Raw genomic sequence first — 22,029 nt, 5'->3', positions numbered from 1 at the left:
GCCACACCTGGAGTACTTCTCCCCCCATGATGTGGTCAAATATTAGTCATTGGATTATCCACGCACAATTAATTTTCATAAAAATATAAGGGTCCCACATGATCTAATGATATTAAATTAGGGGGTGAAACACGCCCGATATAGCATAAACTAACCCCCTACTAATAACTTTTAAAGCAAACTGCTCCAAGTAATAGGAACAAATTATCATACTTCACCACTTCTATGGTTATCCTTACTAACTATTAAATTCATTCTAATTGATTATACCGGATCTTATAGCCCTCAATGAGATTATAATAAATCATCATAAAGTATTAAAACAAAATAAATTATCATAATTAAGTACAAATAAAGAACTATCATCCACAAAAAACAGTTATATAAACAAACTGGCGACATATACACTAGTTCGAAAATAATTTTATTCTATTCGAATAGAGTGTAATTTATTAAGAAAAAAATTCATAATCAATCACTTTTAAAATTACAAACACTATCTAAGATAACTTCTCATTGAAGTAAGAAAACTATTGGGCGGAGGTCGATCCCCGCTTCAATCAACTTATTTTGGTTGGATCTATTCACTCCAACGACTTTAAGTTATCTCGATGCATAATAAAAAATTCAAATCTCTAGTACCATACCATAATAGATGTGTGATGCAAAATAAAAAAATAATCACACCAAATTATCACACTTAAAAATATTCATATTGATTCAGAATCCAAAAAATCATTTTTAAAATTTGTACATAAAAATTACTCAGTATTAAAAGAATGAGGCTTTTTGATCGTTTTCTAAAAACATTTTCAAAAATACAATAACCGAAAAGTTTATGATAGTTTTATCAAAGTGGATATCATCATACATCTATCACAATAAAGAGTAACACTCTTGTGAGACGGTTTCATCCGTGAGACGGATCAATTGTACCCATATTTATAATAATAAGTAATACTTTTGACATAAATTGTAATATTTTTTAATGGATAACCCATATAAAAGATCCGTCTCATAAATATGATCCTTGAGACCGTCTCATAGTAGTTTTTGCCCACAATAAATTATTCCATAAAAAAATCGAAATTATATATATAACCACGAAATTATATTTTAATTTCATAATATTTTTGAGGAAAAAAAACACATTTATGTTATTGTTATATTAATTTAATTTTATTTTGCGAGATTACTTTAAATTTTCGAGCAGAAACAGAGGTAAACATTAAACATCAGCACTAGGGACAGATCCAACCCTCAGTCTCAATTGCATCGTAGTTGATCTCTGAGTTCGATACTGTCTTCGGCGATCCGTAATCTATCCCTGATTCGATCAGGTGATTTTTCGCGATGATTTGAATATGCTGTTTGTTTATGTTGTCATCTGCATCTGGTTTCATCCGTAATCTACGTGTTCTGTGTGTAATTGCTTATGAATTTGCTGAATAGTACTTGCGATTTTTTTGAGTTTCGATGGATCTGAATTCTTGAAGTTGAAGCCCTAGGTTAGTTTTACAGAGTGGATGTATTTGCATGCTTCAAAGAAACTTTGTTATTTATATTTTGAAATAAATGTTTCAAATTCAGCACTATGTCGATGTGCGTAGAAATGCATATGTATCAGCCACAATGCCGTTGTTGGAGTTTCTTTGCACAGCTAACAGATTGAAAATTGTTGTTCTGAAAATGTATGTATGTAAATGGTGGTGCCAAAAAAGGTCCAAGTTAAACGTGTGGTGTGTTATGTCATTGGTTGTAAAATGGAGTTCGGATTTCTTTGAAGTTTGGAATGTTTTAATTCAATAGTTGCTATCTTGTTTGGTGTTTCAGGAAGGATTTTGGTGGGAAATGAATTTCCTAATGATGAGGACTCAAAGTCAGACGGCAATTCAGGAGCCGTCCATTCAAGAGACTCAGCTGGAGGTGAATTATGAGCCAAGACCCACTACTACGTTAGAGGGTCTTTTTTCTGATGATTCACTTCCAGAGAGTACACCTTCCGGAACTCGCAATGCAGAAAACCACGATTATGAGGGTGAGAATGGGAGCGCCACAAGTTCTAGTGGGGAGAGTAATTCTCAAGTTAATAGCCATATAGATGTTGCAGAAAATGACGGGTTGATAATCATTCCATGTAGTAAGGCTCCTTGCTCTATCTTAAATGCTCGCTCCATTTAATATTCATTATCATTGATGCGGTTTTTCTTATCTAGTTCCTTATCTGACAATATCTTTTACAGCACTGTATTGTTTTTGTTTTTTTGTTTTTTTAAATATTTGTCAAGGGAAAAATGAAGATTTGTAGATTGAAGGTACAGTGTCTTTAGCCACCCATCTTATTAACTAGTTGGTTTGTTTTAATTGTTTTTCTTGTCTTGATTACTCTGGCCAGTTTGTTATATTCACATCGCTGGTTTTCGAAAATCTGGTGCTTTATCAGGAATATGTGCCACTGAAAACATAGAAAGAAATTAGCTGTGAAACTGGTAAAATGGACCCTTTGAAAATTTACATTGAGTATTTTAAGCCTTGAACTCTGATCACGTGAGATGCTTGTCTATGTTTGCCATAGATACCAATTAAGACAACAAATTACTGATGAAATCTAGGTTTTCTTGTTGTTGCGCATTCACCTTGTTGATTTTCATGTTCTTGAATCTTGTGAAGCAAATGATCGTGTCTATAAAATTGACATTTCTTTGGTTTTAAAAATTAGATGTTCTTCCTTAAAAAAAATAGATAATGCGGTCTCTGCATTTTATTTTTCCTTTTGAGAGCAGCTAAATTGACAGCATGACTATGAAGTGTGTGTTTACACGTAAGCTTTTTCATGCTACTTTGAGCTGGATGTCCAAGCCCATTGTTGCTTAAAGCTCCAGTGGAAAAATGCAAATGTCAGTCTTGAGTTTATAAGATGGAATGAAACTGATGATGTTCTTGAGTTTATAAGATGGAATGAAACTGATGATGTTTGAGTTCTTTATTTACAGTCTACAGAAATGTTTACTTGTATGAAAGTCATGAATGCTTCATGAAAGACGCCTTGAAAGAAATGCTAAGGCCTAGGTTATCTCTTTCTAATCCTTTCAGTTCTTACTCAGCATGTCACCCTGGAAAGTGTTGGCCTTTGTAGCAACTTTTCACCTTCAAATAAAAAATTTTCAATGTTGCGAGTAAACGAATTAGAAACTTCGTAGCCAGTAATAATTGTGTGAAAAAGGGAACAAAAAAAACTTGATGTTTTGCAGTCTTAGCATGCCAAATATTCAAAGCGAAATTTAGAGGCTTTTCTTTTCTTGGTCAATATTGAAGTTACAAAAACGAATTACGGTTTCTTGCCCCAATCATCAAGTTAGAGACTCTTATATTTGGTTAAGCTTATTTCTGTTAGTCAGCACTTTTGTTTCATGCTATCTACTTAAATTTGAGTTTTTGTGTAATGCCAAGTGACGAAGTTTCATTCACAAATACTTTCACTTAAAATTAGATTTTAGGTTTTGTTAGTTTTGGATATCATTGATAATTGGTTTATTGGGGATTAGAAGTTTGTATTTGCTGCTTAGAGTTTTTGTTTGTCCAACAGGACATATCTTCAAATATCCGGTAAAAGGATCTGATTTATCTTCCCTGGGATGTGCTCAAGTTGCAATGTTTGATCTAATTTTAATTTTTGATTTGTTTTTCTCAGAAGAAGTTCCTGAGAAATGGATGGAAGCCCCAGATATACTTTCCCTTCGCTCCTTGGATCGCAAGTTTGTTTTTGCTGGTAACGTTTTTTTGTTCCTCTTGTTCTTCACACTGGCACACAGTGTATAGTTTCAAATTTATGTTTATAGTCCTTGATTTTTTCTCTTATATTATTGCCTTTGTCCTTAGGTGAACAAATCCATATACTGATATGTTTGTCTGCATGTAAGCAAGATACTGAAATTATTACACCATTTAAAGTTGCCGCTGTTATGAATAAAAATTGGATTGGAAAAGGCAATAGCAAACAAAATGGAGACAATGAAGGTCCAAAAGATCCAGTTACTCAGAGAGTGGACTTGAGTGCTGATGGGCTACGTGATCAAAATGGGACGGAAGGGGTTGACTCTCAAAAAGATGTTCCAACAGGTGAATCTCTCCTCAGAATGGAAGATTACAGACGGCAGACAAAACAATTGTTGCAAAAATTCAAAAGTTCACATTTTTTTGCTCGAATTGCGGAGTCATATGAACCACTTTGGACTAAAAGAAGAGTGCAGAAAGCCAAACTTCCGACTTCTGAAAAATTCGAAAAAAAATCGAGAGGAGATTCTTTAGAAACGGAAAAGATTATGAAAATGAAGAATTCAACTAATGCGGCAATTGACCGAGGAAAATTTGATGCTCGTACATCAGGGGGATTAGTAAGGGATGCTGCCAAATGCTGTTCTCTTCAAAATGGAGACATAGTGGTATGTTTAAGTTTTAACAGAGACCTTAAAGAATTCCGCTGGTCTTATTTCTTATATCAGAATATGTACTTGCTGCATAGATTATCTAATTGATTGTACATCTTAATTTATAGTTCGTACACATATTCGCGATACTATTTATTATTTAATTAGCTACTAAGATCCTAAAGCTGCAACCTATTAAAGTTTTTGCCCATGTTATACCATTTCCTTATTTTAGCGATTCTTGTATTAATGATGCCTGGAGCATCAACCATGCAGTTCAAGTCTGAGCTAGGACATCTTTTTGTGATGGTTTACTCATTTGTTATGGCAATCACTATTGCATGGGGTATGTGGGTGGTCATTGATGTCTGGCTTTAAAAGTAGAATATTCCTGTTAATGAGTCTTCTGACTTTTATCAGGCAATACTTTTTTAACAGTTGAGTTGTTTAGCAAACACAAAGTGTAAACTTGTAAATCGTGTTATTCACATGTACACAAAAACACCGAGAAGTTTTGCAGTTGTTCATTTACTTGGTCTTTAGTCTTTGCTTCAATTTTTACGTGTGCAAGATTAAGAGCAGTTCGGTTTCTTACTGTTTTATTTGAAAATCTGAGTTAATTGTTTTCCTCTTAGTTCTTGTTTTATTTAAGTTCTGTCTTTTTTCTTCTTACACAACAGGTTAGTGGTTACCTTGATTTGTAGGCATCAATACTTATTTGAATTCGTCTTTCTTGTTTGGAAGGATGCAGGTGCTATTACAGGTAAATATTGGTGTCGACTTTGTAAGAGATCCCATCCTGGAAATTCTTCAATTTGAAATGTATCAAGAAAGAAATTCAATTCTGGAGAACATGCATGCTCCAGCTTCTGAGAAGCTGGAAACTTCTGGAGATCTGTTAAAATGGTTGCTTCCTGTGGATAACTCTAGTCTTCCACCAGCTCGAGCGGTATCTCCACCTGTGTTGAGCTCTAGTTCAAGTATTCGGAACACGTCCACAAAACCTTCCATATCTGGGTCTTCTGGTTCTCAACTATTCTCTTTCGGTAATTTTAGAAGTTATTCTATGTCCTCACTTCCTCAAAATTCAGCACCACCGCCTCCATCTGTCACAACTCCTAATTCAAAACCAAGTTTTGAACCAGAGGATTGGAATCAATTTTCCTTCCGTAAATTTGTGGAAAGTGGAAATGAAGGACTCCTATCTTTCCGAGGTGTGCCACTGGAGCCAGAAAGATTTTCTGTTAGGTGTGGTTTAGAAGGAACTTTTACCCCTGGGAGAAGGTGGCGGAAAAAGATAGAAATAATTCAACCAGTAGAAATCAATTCTGTATCTGTTGATTGCAATACGGATGATCTTCTTTGCGTTCACGTAAAGGTGTGTTTTTACTGTTTCAATTCCTCAGTCCTGCCTACTATAATTTTTTTTCTTAGCTTGATGGAAGATTAGTTTTAATGAATGCCTTTTCAGTAGGAAAAGCCAAGTATTTCTGATTGGGTTTTTTTAGTCTTTTAATTTAATACACCAATTGATATATAATGTTTTTTTCCCCGCAGAATGTTTCCCCGGAATATGCTTCAGATATTGTGGTGTTTATAGATGCCATAACAATAATATTTGAAGAGACGTCAACTGATGGACCACCATTAAATTTACCGATTACATGCATAGAAGCTGGAAATGACTACCGCTTGCCAAATTTAGCACTGAGGTATGTGTCTGCTCAGGAAATATATCAACTGGCAAACTGCAACTTGAAAAATCAGGAACTTTATCTGTTGACATGTTTGTTTCATGTGAAATTCAAGTCGCATGAGAACCTCATTTTTACCTGTTCGAGATAATTCCTTTCTTTCACTTACTTTTCTCTATCAAATTCTTGTGGAAATTCGAACTTGCATGAGAACCTGACTTTTACCTGTTTGAAATTATTACTTTATTTTGTTTTCACCTTTCCTTCTATTGGATAAGCAGAAATTTTTTCTATTATCTCATATCTTACGGATACTCTTTCTGGGGTGGTGTTCCTTGGCTAACATCTGAATGAAAAATGTTTAATAATATACATCAAGTGAACTTGATCCATGATTTCTATGAGGCATAATTGTTTCTCATGTAAACATCTTCTGAAATTTCATGATAGATATGCTTCCTGGGATTGGAACCTATAAATTTTGGCGCTGAGGATGTGATAACTTATCTCCCAAGCTCTAAAAAGTACAGTCTACACAAAGTGTATATGGCTTTATTTTTTAGAAAAGAATCGTTCACTTAAAAAAGGATAGAATTGTTTGTTAAGAACTCAATTTATATGAAGAGATAATTGAAAATAGAATAAAAATATACTGAATTAAACCCAGAGAATAATCTCTGTACAAGAACTTTCGTTCTTCCCTAGCTTCAGCTAGTAAAACTCATAATGGAAATTCATCCATTTCCTTAACTCTATGCAACCAACCCCTATTATACTACCCTTGCCCCTTTCCCAAGCCACTCCTTCTAGAATTCTCTTCCTAACTACATAATGGGTTTGGCCCAATATATTATAGCCCATTACAAAACCACCCTTTAAACACCACGGACTTAAGATCATAACATTGTTTGCCTTTGCGGTAGAAGCTTGCGTTTGTTCGTTTATGAGCTTTTATTGTTTTTTAGCTTGCTGGTTCCTCATCCATAAGTAGTATATTTTGTGATGTTAACTGGCAGATGATCACTTGCTTTTGTTTTTTATTTGGTGCTTGACCCAAAAGTTCTAACAGATTAAATGTGGTATAAAATTGTGACAGGAGAGGCGAAGAACATTCTTTTATTCTCAAACCAGCAACTTTTTTGTGGAAAGGTCCCAAGGGTAATAGTGGCAGTAATTTACAACCATCACGATTGCCAGTTGGAAGTGGCGCATCAAGTCGGCAAAACTGCTCAATTGCTGAAGGAAAACAAAGTGCTTCATCAGCTGATAAATATGCTATTCTTGTATCATGTCGATGCAATTATACTGGTATAAGTTCAAAATTACTTGTTTTCCAAGGATGACTCTGAAGAGAACCTTTTAGTCTCTGTACTTATACTCTGTCTCCATATTTGTAGAATCTAAGTTGTTCTTCAAGCAGAAGACAAGCTGGCGGCCTCGGATTTCGAGAGATCTTATGATCTCCGTTGCATCTGAAATGTCGAAGCAAACACTTGGGTCAGATGGGACCCAACTTCCGGTTCAGGTTATATACGAATACAAGCAACCAATTTCTTCCATCTGAAATTTTAAGCTTCATCATATGCTTTTCAAATTTTCAGGTCTTAACTCTTCAAGCATCAAATTTGACTTCAGACGACCTGACACTGACAGTTCTTGCCCCCGCGTCCTTTACTTCTCCTCCTTCTGTGGTTTCTTTGAGTAATTCACCGTCCTCGCCACTGAGTCCATTTGGTTCTTCTGTTGAGTTGTCAGAGAGAACTAATACTGATAGGCGAGGAACTGCTGTGCGGCACCTGAGCTCAGTGACTATGAATCAAGGACAGACAGTGGAAGATGGTCTACAACCAGTTCCGTTGAATGGGGAACTCAGTTCTTTATCCGATGTGGTTCCTAGTAATGATCTTGGTTGTACACATTTATGGTTACAGAGTAGAGTTCCACTCGGGTAATCATCTTTCATCCAGTTTTTCTCTTGGACTCAATCTTGTCCTAGTCACATTAAAGATATATTTCTCTTTGCACCAGATCTGTCCCTTCTCACTCTATGGCAACCATCAAACTTGAAGTTCTCCCATTGACAGATGGCATTATTACTCTTGATTCTCTGCAAATTGATGTCAAAGAGAAAGGTAAGCAATTCTTGATCATATCTGTACCTGGCTCTATTCCGTTCAGCTTTCCCATATTCTAATGATGCTATCAAATAACTTTAGTAGAATACTTGCCCTCAAAAAAAAAAAACTTTAGTAGAATACTATTTCATGAAGTTGGTCAGTAATTTTACGGAGTACTTATTAGGTTTTACGTTATAGCCATGTCTGACATACCTTCCTTTATTTCTACTGAGTTATAGCTTTCAGCGAGACCTGGCATCTTCTTATCACTCCATTAATTTTGTTTGAGACCTGAACAACGATAAGATGAGTTCCCGAGCCAATCCTTGAATTTGCTTGATGTTTAGAATGAAGACACTATTCAAATTAATATTCAAATTATTTTCTTCAACCCAGTGTGCCATGCAAGTTCTATCTGAACACTCTAATCAGTGTCCTAGAAGTCTGAACGTTCTAACCTAGAAATATGGAAGTTACTAGAGAGTTGGAGAGTTGGAGCTAGGCATTTTAGGGACTAATATTTTTAGCTATAATACCGAAGAGCAGATATAATAACAAATCAGAAAATCAATAAATTCAGAGAGGAGCGCGTAAAGTTTGGTATTTTTTCCGTATGCAGATGGAGATGATTGCCCGTGCTCACCCCATTGGATCCTTCTTGATTAATTTTCAAACTTGATATTGATGGACAAATCACTTATATCCGCATGAGTCATTTGAATTTTTCCCATAAATGAATAAGATCAACACATGCTCACCATTAACCTTTCTAGTCCCTTTATCTGATGTCGATTCTCATGATGCTCGAGTTACCATGGAAGTAATCTTCACTCTTCACATTTCTTCAGTTTATCGTTGCATGCATGATTCAGAAACCATATCCATGAACTAACCATTGGAAATTTATTTGGTAATGACAGGTCTTACTTGTGTACCCGAGCATTCACTCAAGATTTATGCAACTTCCAGCATCTCCACTGGTGTGCTTTGAGGTTGTTTCATTTTAAGTTTTGATAATTTTAGATATCATCTTGGAAACATAACGCAAAATTAGACATGTTCCCGATTTGGCTCTTTTTCATTTGTTCTGAGGTAATTTTAGTGTTTGAGTTATATATATATATATCTTGTAGAAGGCCAAATTCAAGACCACATTAGTCAGAGTTGGTTGTGTTGTGATTTATTTGACATTGAATACTCTTGGGCAAAAAAAAAAAAAAAAAAAAAAGAAAGAAAGAGAGAAAAAAACAAAAATGTTGCCTGATAGCCTCGTCTTTTACCATTTTCTGGTCTTTCGAAGTATATTGGCTGGAAAAAAATAGTTGATACCTCTCGAGGAATTATTAGGACAAGGACCGAGGCGTTGCTTATAGGTTTAAGCGTTTGGCGGGTTCTTCCTTCTAATGACGGTCGTGCCCGATTATTAGCGACCAATATATATTTAAATGGTGTTTGGAATAACTTTTAAAAAACACATCTCAGCTTTTCTTTCATAAAATTTTGAAATTTTGTTAAGTAAAAACTGAGAAGTGCTTCTAGAAGTTCTTCCAACTCTATCTTAAATTGGTTAATCAACTTGTATTTGCGATGATCATATATCGCATCATCCCTAGTTCATTGCATCAACCCTATTTGACTTTGTTAGATCTCGAGTTTGAGTTTGAGTTTGAGTAATTCACTTACTACGTTGAATGTTGAGGACCATTGACTACCAAGCTTGGTTCAATCTGATTTGGACCTATCCTGTCAATGAAAAAATTGGATTTGGATTTCGACCCGCCCTGTCCCAAAACCCGGATGGTCCAATCTTATTTGACCTGCGAACTCGTTAAGCAATAAGCATTGACTTTTTATTTTATTTTTATTCTAGTAGATTCACAATAAAAAAAGTTCTAAATTTAATATTTATCCAAATTATATCCAAAATAATATCTTAATAATTAGTTAGCAACACAAGTGACAAGACGACCATTTTGTAAATTAAACTAAGTTTAGAGATCAGAACATTTATTATTTAGTATAACATAACATAAAATATAAGTAGATTATTGTCAATATACATCGGGGGGCTGGTCCATTAAAACTGGTTACCCACATCGGACTCGTTTTGAGACTTGTTGATCGGGTTTAGACTTGTCTCGTAACCGGTTTGACTGGTGGTCCATTGGCATACCCATTTTCGATAGGGGGTCTAAGCTACACATCTTAACTTATCCCAAGGCTACATCGAACTTTTGGACTTTGAGCCCTTTAATCAGCTGCGACTTTTGCGTCGCCATCGCGTAGAAGGAGAAGCAGCTTATCTCGCATCCGATCTATTTAGCATCCATTTCTTTGAAATTGGAGTCAACCATATACGTGTAACATCTTCGGATTCCATTATTTTGGAAGTCAAGATTATAAACAAATCTTTGACGTATATATGTACACTTCAGTTTCTGGTTCAAAATCAGGCTGAAAGTGCCTGCCTTGCTTCTTCATCTTTCTAATCTTATTTTGTTAGGTAAATGAACAACTGGAGGGAAAAATTGACCTGATTGCATGATTGGCAATATATGTATATTCAACGGATGTATATACAATAATACATTAATTTACTCGAAATACGTGTTTCGAGTGCTGTGAGTTAGGCAGGGTGAGTGGAAAGTTGGACAATGTTTTACAACAAAAAATTTCAGTATTATTTCAATAAATTTTATATTCTTTTTCTATAATTTTGCTTTGAACTTCAATCAGGTATAATGTTTTAAGTTTTGACTGATACAACAAGATCGAATCTTCTTTAAAAGTTATAGAAAACAATATAGCTGAAAGTATTCTTAAAAGTGGGAGGTGGGAGGTGGATGGTGGATGGTCATTCGTCGCCTAGCGATTAGACGCCTAAGAGTCATCTAGATATTGTTTAGACGGTTTTTGTTTTTAAGGCTAAATTTTTAAAATATTATTGTTCGTCTCCATATTTCTCTAACACTTCATCTGTATTGGACTCAAACACAAAATCCACGTCTTTTTCTTCTTCATCCAATATAAATTCTTCTTTGTGAAGTTTTACTAAAATGGACAAGATGTGGTATGAAGATAATCTATAAAATATATAAATTACTCCGTCTAGGCTATTTTAGGCGGATTTCAAACCATCCAGGTGGTCGATTAATGCTGCAGTGTCCAGAAGTAAAACACCTTTACACATATTGGGATGATGGATGACAGTTTTACGTCTAGACAACGCTTTTTAAAACACTGATAATCGATGATTACGAGGTGACTCAATTCTTTTCAACCTAACAACAATGCAGTTGTGATATTTCAAATGCTCCGATCATTTATTGTTTGTCAACAATTATATTTTTATTTCACATATGATAAATACATGCAATTTATATTTATTTATTGTATAAGTGTGGACAATTATTAAATCAAGATTCATGTATCTTGGCATAGCCGAAATTTCTTGTGATCATAATGATTAATTAGCATAATTGTGAAATCATCATGCAGAGAATCTCCATGTTTGTTGAAAGTTTTGTGTTATGCCCAATCAATCTTATTTTACTCAAGTATACCTCAAATTTAGTCGTTGTAGTACTCAAAAGACTACTATAAAACATCTCAAATTAAATTTAAAAATAGTATACCTCGTATTATAGACTCAAGTATAAAAGAGAAATAATCTATAATATTCAAAATACTGAGATGATCACCATTTAAATATCACTCTTCTTTCTCTTTTGACGTGATAAAAAAAATCCAAATTACAATAAATTTACTGTCAAGTGATAGAGGAATGATAATCTAAAAGCGTGAGGGGGGGTGTATTTGAGAAAACTTTCATGTTATCACACAATTATTTTAGCGAAAATGTCTGAAAAGATTAGAGATTTTTAAGAAATTTCTTCTTATTTAAGAGATATCATATAAAATACATACAAATTCTCATGAGATCATCATAATTTATTACAGGTCAATTTTGTAAACAGATTTTCTATCCAATCTGATCTATTAAAAAATTACTATTTTTATATCAAATTCAAATGTATTATTTTCAATTTGAATATAAATCAAATTGATACAAATTCGTTTCACAGGAGACCTAAAATAACGACGGATGTTATAATAAAATCCTAAATAAATGAGAGTGGATGATTCATGCACATCAGCGATTGAATTGTACCCACTCCCTCACGCGCGTGGGTAGCCTCCAGTCCGGAACATGACACGCCACCATTCATTTGAGTCCCACCTCTCATTATCTCTCATGCCCGGGCTGCCCGAGTCTGCCACTTCCGCTCCATGAAAACTGACCGCTCCAGCCAACCCACTTTCATGTGTTTCCCATTTTACCCTACTTTCATTTTCTTATGTTTTTTTAACAATTATATTTAGAAGGTGATTGATTAAAATTATTAAAAATTATAAGTTCTAGAAGCTTGCTTATAAGCTGTTTTAAAAGCTTATAAGTTATCATGTTTTATTTTAAAAATAATAAAGTGTTTAAATGAATTTATTTTAAATAACTTAAAAAATGTTGATGCGTTTGGTATTATAAAATCTATTTATTATCAAAATTATCAAAAAATAGTATAATACTATGAAAGTAATGTTAATAGTAATATATATACAAAAATAGTTTAAAATTTATCATAAATGTTAAACATATATTAGAAAAATAAAACTATCATTAATTTTAATTTAGAAAAAAATTAGATAAATTATGTAAAAAAATAGGCAAAAAGTATGATGAGATTTAATAAAATATATAAGGATAATATGGAGAATTAAAATATCAAAATAAGATTTTTTTCTAAAAAAATAGGGGACAACTTATAAGTGTTTGACAAAAAAATTACCAAACAAATTTGAGCTTATGAGCTATGCCAAACACCCTATAACTAAATGATAGATTATGGTTTATAGGAGCAAATAATTCATACAACTAGCATTTTTAATTAAACGAGATAGATTAAAAATTGAAATGTAATTTGAAAGCTTAATCGAGATGCATGGAATGCTAAAAATTAAAGTTGTGCAAATATTTTTTATATCTGAAATTATTGAGAAATTTTATGGTTGTTTGGTAATTTTGGATAATTTTATCTTATACCGAGTCGTTACACCTGTATTCTATTTTTTACACGCGTCCGATTTTATTATTATTATAATGCTATTTATTTTTGACATGTAGTGATGACTGATGATAATGATGATATCACAATTGTCATTATTAACGTCGTGAAATGATAACGTTAGCAACGAGAATTAAGACAAGATCTTATATCATATATATTTTTGTTTCCCTTTTTTTTTTTTTAATTTGGTAATAACCGAGGAATCTCATGAATTATTATAAGATTCATCAATATTTTGCGTGGTTAACACGATAACTATAAAGTGAGATATTGTTTTTTAATGTTAAATGAATGATGGTTTAAGATATAAATTTACTTATAGCTCAAGATTGTATATTAACGGTGAATAGTAGAAACAAGAGCAATTAATATATGTTTTGACATTTCTCTTTGTGTTGTCTTCGGAATGTTGCAACTTGCAACGACTCATTTTTTCAACACTCATTGAAATTTGTTCTATGAATCTCGATGATCATCAACACTAATCGAATATTGTTTGCTAATTTTCTTGTTAGGTATTTTGTGTTCGTAAGGCTTAATAACTGCTTAACTTTTCATCTATGATTGATGAAATAAAAAATTTATTAGCACTTCATTTTATATCTAAGGTATTTAATTTTATGAATGAATAAATAACGCGGTAGCTAAATAAAATTTTGTTCATAGTTTAAATCTTATTAAATTAGGAGTAGCTATTTTGTTAGACAATTTCATGGATTTATATTCATCAGATAAGACTCATCCATATCTATAATAAAAATAATTAATTTTATATAAAAATTATGATTTTTCTTGGATTATATTAAATAAGAGATTCGTTTTACAAAAATAATTCATGAAACCGTGAGAATTTTTCTGTTAAATTAGTAAGAAGAGAGCTCAAATTTGTTAATCCATATTTCAAAAAATAAAAAATAAATAAAGTCAGAAAGGTTATTCTTGATATTTACCTCCCCGCTTGCATTCTCCGGGCAGCTCACCTTTGCTTTATTTAGTCGTAGATTCTTGATAAAGAAAAGGTTAGAACTGATATTACAATTCTCTTAAATACTTTTAATTTTTTTTTCTTCATAGGTAATAAGTAATATAATTATATATACCTTAAAATATTATGGGTAATATATATATTTCTTAAGCATTGAAATGGTCATTATATTAAAGGTTTTTGTTGGGATTTCGGTATCTTTTTGAGGAGGGAGTGATATTAGCATAGCTAGAGGTTTACTTTTTGAGCCGATAGTGTTGTTATCTGATTCCAGCTTTGCTTGTTGTACAGTTGGGAGGGCCTAAGTTCTCTACTTTGAAGGTCAAGAATGTGATCTGCAGTAATCGAGTTCATTTGGATCTCTCTTTTTTTCTTGTAATTTTCGCTCGTTTTGTTTTTTTGTGCCGATTGGGTCTGAACTTTTTCTACAATTTTTTTTTTTTGGTTTTAGCTAATCTTTCATGTTGTCAGGGAAAAAAATTTGTTTTGAGATTTGATTAAAAATCGGTTCTTGAATTAAAATAAGGGTAGATTTCTCTCTCTCTCTCTCTCTCTCTCTGTTTTTTTTTTTTTTTTGAATTGGGGTTTCTTGAAAGTGGATGAGAGGTTCTTGATTGTCATGTCTAATTGATTTTCTGAAATGGGCACGAGTTGTTTAAGGTGATTTTGTGGGGGATTTGTTGGATGAGATTGGATTGGGATTTGAGGGTCTATTTTTCCAGATATAGCTAGGAGGAGGGTGGGATTTCTGGAGATTATTTTTGGAAGATGGGACTAAGTGGAGATGGTTTGAAGGGGAATTCTTGGAATGCGAAGAAAGGAAAAGGGGTCAAGGAAAAAGATGATTCTGTGGAGACAGGTTGCTGTTTTAAGTTAAGGTTTATTGGCAGCTGTATTTCTTCAAGATCTAAAGTGGATAACTCTATTAGTGGCATCAGCACACATGGTGATCCATCTCTCCATCTCCTAAATTCAGCGTGCTATTTGTTTGTTGGTTTTTTTCTTTCTTGTGTGCCATGATCTTCAAGATTCTTTCTTTAGGTGATGTGGATTACTTTTTTTGTGATTTGTTTGTTGCAACTTGTATTGATTGACATTATAGTATGGTATTGTGAGCTGAATCGACTCATGAAAGTTGGAGAGACACAAAACGAGGCATATGATATAGACACAGCAAATGGGCCTTTTCTTGTTACGTTATTCTTCTGAAATGTTACTCAGCACACCAAAAAAGACAAACTTATAATGTGTTTTTAGTTATACATTGTTGTTCCGTTGAAAATGTCTAATTGTATAGGCATATTTCAAATCTTTTCTATCAGTAAAATGTGCATTATCTTGGCTCTTAGCTTTTGTTTTGCATGTGAACAGAAAGTAAATCTCCAAATGGTACTAGCATAGACCGACCAGCTGCCACAGAGATACCTTCCACCACCACAAGCAATGCTGAAAGCAATTCATCAAGCTTCAAACTGGAAGATGAGCTTAAAGTTTCTTCCAGGCTGAGAAAATTTACATTCAATGACCTTAAGTTGGCAACAAGAAATTTTCGACCAGAATCACTTCTTGGAGAAGGGGGTTTTGGCTGTGTGTTTAAGGGGTGGATTGAAGAGAATGGCACAGCACCAGTTAAACCCGGAACAGGGCTTACTGTTGCTGTCAAAACCCTGAATCATGATGGGCTTCAGGGTCACAAAGAATGGATGGTTTGATACGTTTGCATTTGATATTTTTGAATTAGCTTTCTTTCCTGTTTTAGTTTTTTGATTGTGTGCTGGATCGATCATTCTGAAGTGCAATTTTACATGGCAGGCTGAAGTAAATTATCTTGGGGACCTTGTCCATCCTAATTTAGTCAAATTGATTGGTTACTGTATTGAAGATGATCAGAGGCTTTTAGTTTACGAGTTTATGCCTAGAGGAAGCTTGGAGAATCACCTTTTCAGAAGTATGCATCTAGCTTTATGCCTTTATCCCAGTTCATTTTGCATTGAAATTTCCTGGTGTAAAAAAAAAAATCCTTCTTTACAAGGATGATATTTCAAATGAAGTCCACAAAATCTCTGATGCACAATATGATACGTGATACAGTGCACTGTTGAGCTATTCTAATCACTGTACTTTGTAGGGTCTCTCCCTCTTCCATGGTCTATCAGGATGAAAATTGCTCTGGGAGCAGCAAAGGGTCTTGCTTTTCTTCACGAAGAAGCAGAAAAACCGGTTATATATCGTGATTTTAAGACATCAAACATCCTGTTAGATGCTGTGAGTATCAAATGCTGAATAAACTCTCGATTCTTCTCAAATCCTAATGTTCTATGGTGCGACATTTGTTCTGAATTACTGAACATAAGGATTTTTAGTTGATTACCTTAAACCTTCTGCAGGAGTATAATGCCAAGCTTTCTGATTTTGGACTTGCTAAAGATGCTCCAGATGAAGGAAAAACTCATGTTTCTACGCGTGTGATGGGCACATATGGTTACGCGGCCCCAGAATATGTCATGACAGGTATCTTGTTGTGTCTTTGATTTCAATGTTAGATTGGTTCACTTGAGTCGCTTCTGCCAAAAACCAACCTATGGACACTTGAGAACTATTGACATGAATTTAAATTTCCGACAATGAGAAAAGGAAGTCCACTGATGAGTGATATTTGACGGAAGATAGTCTATTTGAAGCAATAAAGGCATAAACATTAACAATGACTAATTTCTTGAGTATTTCCTGAACAACTCACTTATTTTGGACAATCTGTCTCTTTTTCAGGACATCTTACATCAAAAAGTGATGTGTATAGTTTTGGAGTAGTCCTCCTTGAAATGCTGACAGGAAGAAGATCAATGGACAAAAACCGGCCTAATGGGGAGCATAACCTTGTAGAATGGGCTAGGCCTCATCTTGGTGAAAGGAGACGTTTTTACCGTTTGATAGATCCACGACTTGAAGGTCATTTCTCAATTAAAGGTGCCCAAAAAGCTGCACACTTGGCTGCTCGTTGCCTTAGCCGAGATTCCAAAGTTAGGCCTCTAATGAGTGAAGTTGTTGAAGCTTTGAAGCCTTTGCCAAACCTCAAAGACATGGCTAGCTCATCCTACTACTTCCAAACAATGCAAGCGGATCGAGTAGGATGCAGCCCAAATGGTAAAAATGGTCTCAAAACTCAAGGGTCGGTTTCAAGAAATGGGCAGCATCATCCAAGAAGCCTTTCGATTCCAAACGGTTCTATTGCCTCACCATATCATCAGTTTGCCCATAATTCACCAAAACCGAACGGTAAGCCATAAGGTCGGGTTGGCTGGTTACCGTTGCATTTTCGTCGCCCATTCTTGTTTCCATGAGCATCCAATTTGAAAGGAAATCTTAGCATTTAACCATCGTGTCATGTTGGAGGGGAAAAAGACTTCAACTTGGGAAAAATGTTAGGTCAACGAGGCCGATTCAAGGTTCGCATCCATTTCTGTGTCTCTCTCCTGGTCTTGGTAGACCCCTCCCTCCACTGTATGATAACATCACACGGTTTAACCACTCTGAAGTGCATTTTGATGTTGAAGCTAATCTTCAAGATAGCGTGTGTTGTTGATCAACATAGGTGTGTATCCATTATTTGGAGTTAATTTTTAATATATTCTCGCTCAATTTTGTGTACATTTTGTTGGTCTCGTTGATTGAGAAGCTGTCTCAACTCTACTTCCATGGCTGTATTAATGGTTTGGTCTATGATATTATGAAGAAATTCTCGTCATGTAACGCATTTTGTTGGATTTATGTATTCTGCGCATAGTTTGTTCAGGATATATCATATACGTAGTTATTGATGATGCAGAGATGTTGAACATGATTCTTGGAAAAGAAACTTTGACTTGCTAAACATGGGCATACAATAGTTTCCATATATGCTCGTGACTGTGTGTCTGTGCAAGAAATAGCATTTGACCACTCGTCGATGGCCAAGCATGACCGAGCTGTGTGGCTACCTGGCTGTGCACACTGCACAGCCGCACCAAGCTGTCTGAGTCGTGTCTGCTGCGCTATAGCCCAGCTTAGCACGGCAGATAGCCGGGTACTAAACACTGTTGTAACACACTTGGTGGGACAACGTTTGGAACGAAATCATGTGAGACCAATCTATTTCTACTATTCTACTATATCTATTTCTAATCTAATATAAATGGATGAATGTAGGGGTAAAGTTTTTATTGTGTATATACATCTTTACCCTTTCATTCTATATAAATGAGATAATAATGAGGGCTAAACAAGTAAATTTACAAAAAAAAGAAGGGAGAAAGTTGGAAAATGCACATGACAATTAATGTATTAATTTCACATATAACTTTCATTTTAATGAACTCTATTTAATTTTATTTCTTTCATTTCAAATCTATTTCTTTCATTTCAATTCCTTCCTATTATTAATTTGAACAAATTTTCATACATACATTTTATATGTTATTATTATTTTTTCATTTCTTCTATTATTTGTAATATTTCAATATAATTTTTTTTATAATATATTAATATTATTCAATAAAATAATAGAATACTTTCACCTTGCAAACAAATGCATACACTAAATTTATATACATTTTGTCCATTTTACTTTCTTCATACTATTAATTGTGTTGAATTTTCATACATTAATTTTATATGTTATTTTATTTATATTTCTACTATAAAAGTATGAATGTAAGGGTAAATAATAGAATATTGTCACCTTGCAAACAAATGCATACACTAAATTTATATACATTTTGACAAATATTCAAAAAATATTTAAAGTAAATATACTCTATTTAATTCTATAACTTTCATTTTAGTTTTATCTTACTATTAATTGTGTCAAATATTTGTCATACATAAAATTTATATGTTCTTTCATTTTACTTCCTTCCTACTATTAGTTGTGTTGAATTTTTATACATTAATTTTATATGTTATTTTATTTTTTTTCATTTTGTCCATGAATTTGCAATATTCTAATATAAATTTTGTAATAATATATTAATATCAATCAAAGAATAGATTATTGTCACCAATAAATAGTATGATTGTAACGGTGAAATTTCTAAAAAAATATTTAAAATAAATAAACAAAAATTAATGGATTATATTTAATTTTGTACTATTTCTAATTTTTAATATAAAAGGATGAATGTAGGGGTAAAGTTTTTATTGTGTATATACATCTTTACCCTTTCATTCTATATAAATGAGATAATAATGAGGGCTAAACAAGTAAATTTACCAAAAATAGAAGGGAGAAAGTTGGAAACATGACAATTAATGTTTTAATTTCACATATAACTTTCATTTTAATGAACTCTATTTAATTCTATTTCTTTCATTTCAAATCTATTTCTTTCATTTCAATTCCTTCCTATTATTAATTTGAACAAATTTTCATACATACATTTTGTTAGGATCGAAAATGTCTTTCTTAGTTATATGGAGTTCAGATGAGTTAGTAAATGAACTCTTGTCTTTCTCGTGTGTCTATGTTAATCAATCAACTTAAATCAGTGCAGAAGAGATTGATTAACAGATTGAACACAGATCAAATGGCTTGATCGAATTTGTGAAGTGAGTGAACGTGTTAGGCAGAAGAGAAATAACACAATGACTTGTTTCTAGATGTTCGGAGCTCAATCTCTTACGTCATCCCTTCTTCCACCTCAGAAGGATTCACTCTCTTCTAGAAGACTTTGATCTTATACAAACAATTTGCACATATCCGATCCAAGATTAGACTTACACCTCTGCCTATCTCAAAACTCCTAGACACTCAAGAACTCAGCCCTCGACTGATCCTTGTTACAAAGATAGTGTTTTGACAGACCACTAAACTGATCTGGTACAATCTTACAACTGAATAAACTCAGCACGAATGATCCTCACTTGATATGATATGATGCTAAGTGTGTGCTTGATTAATCTGATCTGATTGCTATTTGAAGCTCTTAACTTTCTGATCGTGTATTATCTTCTTTTTTTGTAGCTCTCTCATTCTTTTCTTGTTTGTCTCTTGTATTTATAGCCTTCAGAAAGTATCCGTTAAGGTGTCTGACAAGTCTCCTAAATTTGCTCTCAGATCTTGACTTTCTGGTTCTTTGTTAGTAACATTCAAATCTTCATTTAATGCTTTTTGTCTTTTAGCACAAAAGCTCCTTGGTTGTTGAGCTAATCTTCTCTTTTTGTCTTTTAGCACAAAAGCTCCTTGGTTGTTGAGCTAATCTTCAATTGATCTGCTCCTTGTTTCTTCTGCTTCTTCAATTGATCTGCTTCTTCAATTGATGACTTAAGTAATTTTTCAAACACCGAAACTTAGATCTTGAATTCCTAACAATTTTTCCCTTTTTGGTGTTTGATAAAAGTAAGCGATTTATCTGTCATTTTCCCTCTTTTTGACAATCGCATCAACTGATGATCTTTTCCTTTTTAGTCGTTCTTTTTAGTCGTTCTTTGATCTGCTCTCACTTTCTTTGAATCTGTTCCCCCTTAAAAGGTGATTCCAAATGAAGTGTTCACTTGGATGAATTGATTGATCTGGTTGACTGATCTTTTCTGGTGATATTGAACTGGTCCTTTTTAACTGTTTCTGGAGCTCAGCTGATCTGTTCTTGGTCAAATTTTGATCTTGTCTGGTTGATCTTTGATCTGGTCTGGTTCGAACTTTGATCTTTTCTGGTTCGATTGATCTTGTCTGATCTGGTTGAACTTTGATCTGGTATGGTTTGATTTGTCTGGTCTTGTCCAATCTGATTTGATTTGACGTTGATCTGGTCCAACTTTAATATGATCTTGTATGATCTTTGATCTGGTCTGGTTGATCTTTGATCTGGTCTGGTATGTTCGTCTGATCTGATCTGCTCCAACTTATCTTGATTCTTATCTCTTGCTTTGTATCTTCGAGTTGATATGTTACCGCCAAGTTGATCTGGCTCCTTTTGCGTCTATTGATCTGCATTGCTCAGTTCTTCAGTTCTTCTTTCTTCTCGACTGATCTGCTTTCTTTTTTAATTAAGATGCCAGAGAGAATCTTCATTCCCCCTCAAACTGTTGCGTTTCTCTCCAAATTTTGGGTTGTGTGGTGTATTCTTGTGTTCTTCAAAATCTCTTTTATATGTAGATGAAATCCCATCGATCTTTTATTTTTCACAGTTCTTCATCTAGTCTCTAAGACTGGTGCGGGCTCGCATGCTCTTCGTAGCAACAGCGCTATCGCGCTTTGGAGGAGCTCTACTAAAGCGCTATCGCGCTTCCAAGGAGCGCTAGGAGCGCTATCGCGCTTCTAAGGGGCGCTAGTAGCGCTATCGCGCTATTGAGGGCCGCTATCGCGCTAGCAAGGGGCGCTACTTTTTTGTTCTGTTGAGCGACAATTTTCAAAAAATCATATCTCAAAATCTAGCCATCGGATCAAGCTAAAATTTGGACAACAGCTTTAAAACATCTTAAACTTTATTATGAACGGTGAAGATTGGATATAGTTGTCTTTAACATCCTTAATAAATTTCTGAAGTTTGCTGTACTGTAATTCCTTTCTCAATTTTTCTCAGTACTTGTCACCTGCAAATACAAATAAAAATATGCTATGGTACCCATATATTATGTGGGTCCTCGATGGATTAGTCCTTTAGGAACCCAAACTTTGATTAATCTAACAGGTCGATCATTGAAAGT

At 34.0% G+C, this 22,029-nt stretch overlaps 2 protein-coding genes across 4 annotated transcripts; both read left to right on the top strand.

The window, feature by feature from the left end:
- The first annotated feature begins 1,203 nt into the window (after nt 1-1,203).
- On the top strand, nt 1,204-9,460 carry LOC140881083 (uncharacterized). Of its 3 annotated transcripts, none has more exons than XM_073286102.1 (11): nt 1,204-1,340; nt 1,834-2,140; nt 3,692-3,769; nt 3,880-4,442; nt 5,179-5,805; nt 5,985-6,139; nt 7,218-7,429; nt 7,519-7,646; nt 7,723-8,069; nt 8,150-8,253; nt 9,159-9,460. In XM_073286102.1, the coding sequence occupies exons 2-11, from the start codon at nt 1,852-1,854 to the stop codon at nt 9,227-9,229; spliced, it is 2,574 nt and encodes an 857-aa protein (XP_073142203.1). In that variant the 5' UTR covers nt 1,204-1,340; nt 1,834-1,851; the 3' UTR covers nt 9,230-9,460. The 3 variants fall into 3 exon arrangements, with proteins under 3 accessions (XP_073142203.1, XP_073142205.1, XP_073142206.1); XM_073286104.1 differs by lacking the exon at nt 9,159-9,460 and adding an exon at nt 8,858-9,108; XM_073286105.1 differs by lacking the exons at nt 1,204-1,340; nt 1,834-2,140 and adding an exon at nt 3,073-3,606.
- Nucleotides 9,461-14,402: 4,942 nt separating this feature from the next.
- Nucleotides 14,403-18,170, top strand: LOC140885494 (serine/threonine-protein kinase PBL34-like). Its single transcript, XM_073292480.1, has 6 exons — nt 14,403-15,295; nt 15,721-16,055; nt 16,162-16,297; nt 16,478-16,614; nt 16,737-16,860; nt 17,119-18,170. The coding sequence occupies exons 1-6, from the start codon at nt 15,118-15,120 to the stop codon at nt 17,634-17,636; spliced, it is 1,428 nt and encodes a 475-aa protein (XP_073148581.1). The 5' UTR covers nt 14,403-15,117; the 3' UTR covers nt 17,637-18,170.
- Nucleotides 18,171-22,029: the final 3,859 nt, after the last annotated feature.

This window comes from Henckelia pumila, chromosome 2 (genome assembly GCF_033568475.1).
Source record: "Henckelia pumila isolate YLH828 chromosome 2, ASM3356847v2, whole genome shotgun sequence".
In the NCBI taxonomy this organism is placed as follows: Eukaryota; Viridiplantae; Streptophyta; class Magnoliopsida; order Lamiales; family Gesneriaceae; genus Henckelia; species Henckelia pumila.
The sequence above is the reverse complement of the archived record's forward strand: the minus strand, read 5'-3'. Positions and strand labels throughout refer to the sequence as shown.

What these genes read in the sequence shown, in the direction of transcription:
- LOC140881083 (XM_073286102.1), top strand. Translation starts at nt 1,852, where the DNA reads ATGAATTTCCTAATGATGAGGACTCAAAGTCAGACGGCAATTCAGGAG. An exon ending in TTCTTTGCGTTCACGTAAAG is followed by an intron (nt 5,806 to 5,984) that starts GTGTGTTTTTAC and finishes TTTTCCCCGCAG; the next exon opens with AATGTTTCCCCGGAATATGC. An exon ending in AATTGATGTCAAAGAGAAAG is followed by an intron (nt 8,254 to 9,158) that starts GTAAGCAATTCT and finishes TGGTAATGACAG; the next exon opens with GTCTTACTTGTGTACCCGAG.
- LOC140885494 (XM_073292480.1), top strand. Translation starts at nt 15,118, where the DNA reads ATGGGACTAAGTGGAGATGGTTTGAAGGGGAATTCTTGGAATGCGAAG. An exon ending in GGAGAATCACCTTTTCAGAA is followed by an intron (nt 16,298 to 16,477) that starts GTATGCATCTAG and finishes TGTACTTTGTAG; the next exon opens with GGTCTCTCCCTCTTCCATGG. An exon ending in CCCAGAATATGTCATGACAG is followed by an intron (nt 16,861 to 17,118) that starts GTATCTTGTTGT and finishes TCTCTTTTTCAG; the next exon opens with GACATCTTACATCAAAAAGT.